The 2924-nt window shown below is 34.6% G+C and overlaps 1 protein-coding gene across 1 annotated transcript; it reads right to left on the bottom strand.

Annotated features, from left to right (window-relative positions):
• On the bottom strand, positions 588–1394 carry LOC107606883. Its single transcript, XM_016308893.1, has one exon. It carries the CDS (start codon positions 1392–1394, stop codon positions 588–590), a length of 807 nt encoding a protein of 268 aa, XP_016164379.1.

The raw sequence follows: 2924 nt of genomic DNA, 5'->3' as shown, positions 1-2924 counted from the left end.
TTTTATCACGAACACTCTTTGTTGGACACCTGTTTAAAATATGAACTGCTGTTGCGACTGCTTCTGCCCAAAACTCTTTAGGCATTTGTTTTGACTTGAGCATGCATCTGACCATATCCATGATGGTTCTGTTCTTTCTTTCAGCAACTCCATTTTGTTGAGGAGTGTATCTAGTTGTTAGTTGATGTTGAATCCCGTGTTGCTTAAAGTATTATGAACATGTAAGATATTCTGTTCCTCTGTCTGTTCTGAGAATTTTGATTTTATAGCCACTTTGTTTTTCAACAAATGCTTTGAATGTCTTAAAGACATCACATGCTTCTGATTTCTGTTCTACCAGACATATGGTTACTGCAAGCATTATCCAAGTACCATATATTTTCATCTTCAGCACATGAATTACTTGTAAAAAATAAAGTTTGAGTACTCGGATTATCATCAGTATTTTGATGCTGATTTTCTGCAACGTGTGCTTGATTGTTATTCACCACTTTGAATCTGCAATCTGCTGCTTTGTGTCCATACTTTCCACAATGAAAGCAGTTGAAATTGGTTCTTTCTTGATAAAAATTGCCTCGACCTCTTCCTCAGTTGACAGGCCTAAAATTCGTTCCACCTCTTCCTTGATTAGGTGGTGTAAAGTTATTGTAACTTCCTTGGTTGTAATTGCCACGACCTCTACCTCTGAAACTTCCTCTGCCTCTACTTTGAAAATTAAAACCACGACCTCGTCCTTCTTGTGTACGGCTTGATTCTGCAACGTTGTTGAAATTCACTCGGCTTTTCAGGGCTTCCTCGGTTGATTTTTCTGACTTCTCCAGTATTCTACTGATGTGGCTTTCCATGGTTCCTTGCAATTCTGCAATCGTCATAGTATCCATATCGTGGGACTCTAGTATCGTAGTCACCACATGGTCATACTTCATTGGCATGGTGCGAAGAATTTTCTCCACCACTTTGCTATCGGGCATATCTTCTCCATAGACTCTCATCTTATTGACAAGATCTGTAACACGAGTAAAATATTGCTCAACGGTTTCTGAGCTAGACATCTCGTACCTTTCATATTCTCTTCTTAAAGACTGTAGCTTTGCTTTCTGAGCTTTATCTACGCCTTTGTATGACAGCTTCAACGTGTTCCATGCTTCTTTTGCATTTTTTTCATTTGCTATTTTGCCAAACACCGTATAATCTACTCCTTGATGAATTTGAGATAGTGCCAATTGGTCTCTCCTCTGTTGGGCAGCATCTGCTCCTTCTTGCAAACCCGGTTCAATGAAATTCCACAGGTTCTGGGCCTTCAAATGGGTAGACATCAAAGTCTCCCAATAACTATAATCAAGTTTTCCATCTAACTTGGGACCGGACCACACAATATTGAAGGTGTTTGCCATACCGACTCTATGAACAAACAACTATGTGAGAACTCTATCACACCTCACAAACTCTCAAACACCAGGCGCTGGATTAACCAGCTCTGATACCAATTGAAAGTATAATACCCACAACTAATTGGCCCTAGGATCACTCACTCATATAAATGACACTATCATATTTTTCATCTCTCAAACTCACTAACACTCATAAAACAAAGGAGAGAATTTCATAACATACTCATTTCATTATGGAACACACACAATACATAAGGCATATGTGCCTTTATATAGGCAAAGTTTTCTACTAAAATAATAATTTATGAATCACAAATCAATTTTGTAATGACCACTATTTTATGAGTTGGCTTCATGAATCTTCTTTCAACTTGCATTCATGTTGTTTCCATAATCTTCTAATTTCAATTCAATTTGATTTTGAACTTCTTCATTGTTGTAGAATGTTGTAGTTATACTACTCTCTTAAATGTTCTTCAAAAATCTTCAAGCTTTAGTTATTTCAATTATTATATACTTTAATAAGTTGGTTTGTTTTTAGTATTTTTATCCAACTACATGTATATCTTTGCAATGAACATGTGATTAAAATTGAACTACTCTTTGTTCCATAATAAATAATAATAATAATAAAAACAAAGAGCGGAGAACATGGATAAAGAGATGCATGTGGTTGGATACTACCTGAAGGCAGAGACTATAGCCGCAAAAACGACAAATGTTTTAAGCTTTCCAACGAAGGAATAAGGTTCTTAATTACCAACCTACTAAACTATAACACAAATAAAACTAAATTAAAAAATAATTTAATTTGGAGATTCTTGCTTTGAGGGAACGATACAGTTGTCCAGCCCCTGATAGAACCCTATGATTTAAAAATCGGTTGACCAAAGGAAGAGAGCATCTAGCCGAGAAAACCGTACAAGCATGCATTATTTTTAATAATAAAGATGAAAAAGAAAGGTTTCACCAAGGTTTCAATAACGAATCTGAGAGCTAATGAAATATCTGTACAATATGTATAATAGACTATTTATTTGATCCAATATGAATTAAAAATAAAAATTATTTACATTTACTCTAATTTCAAAAGTGTTATTTTTTTTTGTGTTAACTACCGTTGTACATATTGTACACCAATTACATTGGCTCCTTATACTTTTCGTTGAGCAACAAACAAGGTTTATAAGTTTATTGGATAAGCTGTCGTTGGAATTCATTTAGACTAATCTAATTTAGGTTAAAAAATTTAAGGAGTTTTGGTGCATGGAATCAGAACCAGCTGGTTTATTTGCTCAAATAAAATTCAATGTGGGTTTAATATGCAGAGGAGGAAGACAGCCACAAATGCACAGAAAATTTTCTTGTCCTTGTTACTTTTTGCAAGTTAACTAAATTGACACACTTGCTTCAAATATGAGAATCGAATCGAATAATTGATATAATTTCGCATTCAATTCTATAATAAAAAAGTGAAGAACACATTGATATATACATTGTGAAACGCACATTTTAATCTTAGCATTTATCAAG

This window comes from Arachis ipaensis, chromosome B01 (assembly GCF_000816755.2).
Source record: "Arachis ipaensis cultivar K30076 chromosome B01, Araip1.1, whole genome shotgun sequence".
NCBI classification, from domain to species: Eukaryota; Viridiplantae; Streptophyta; class Magnoliopsida; order Fabales; family Fabaceae; genus Arachis; species Arachis ipaensis.
Note: the sequence above shows the minus strand (reverse complement) of the source record. Positions and strands in the feature narration are given on the sequence as shown.

Excerpts from the sequence above, each read along its gene's own strand:
- LOC107606883 (XM_016308893.1), bottom strand. The coding sequence starts at position 1,394 with ATGGCAAACACCTTCAATATTGTGTGGTCCGGTCCCAAGTTAGATGGA.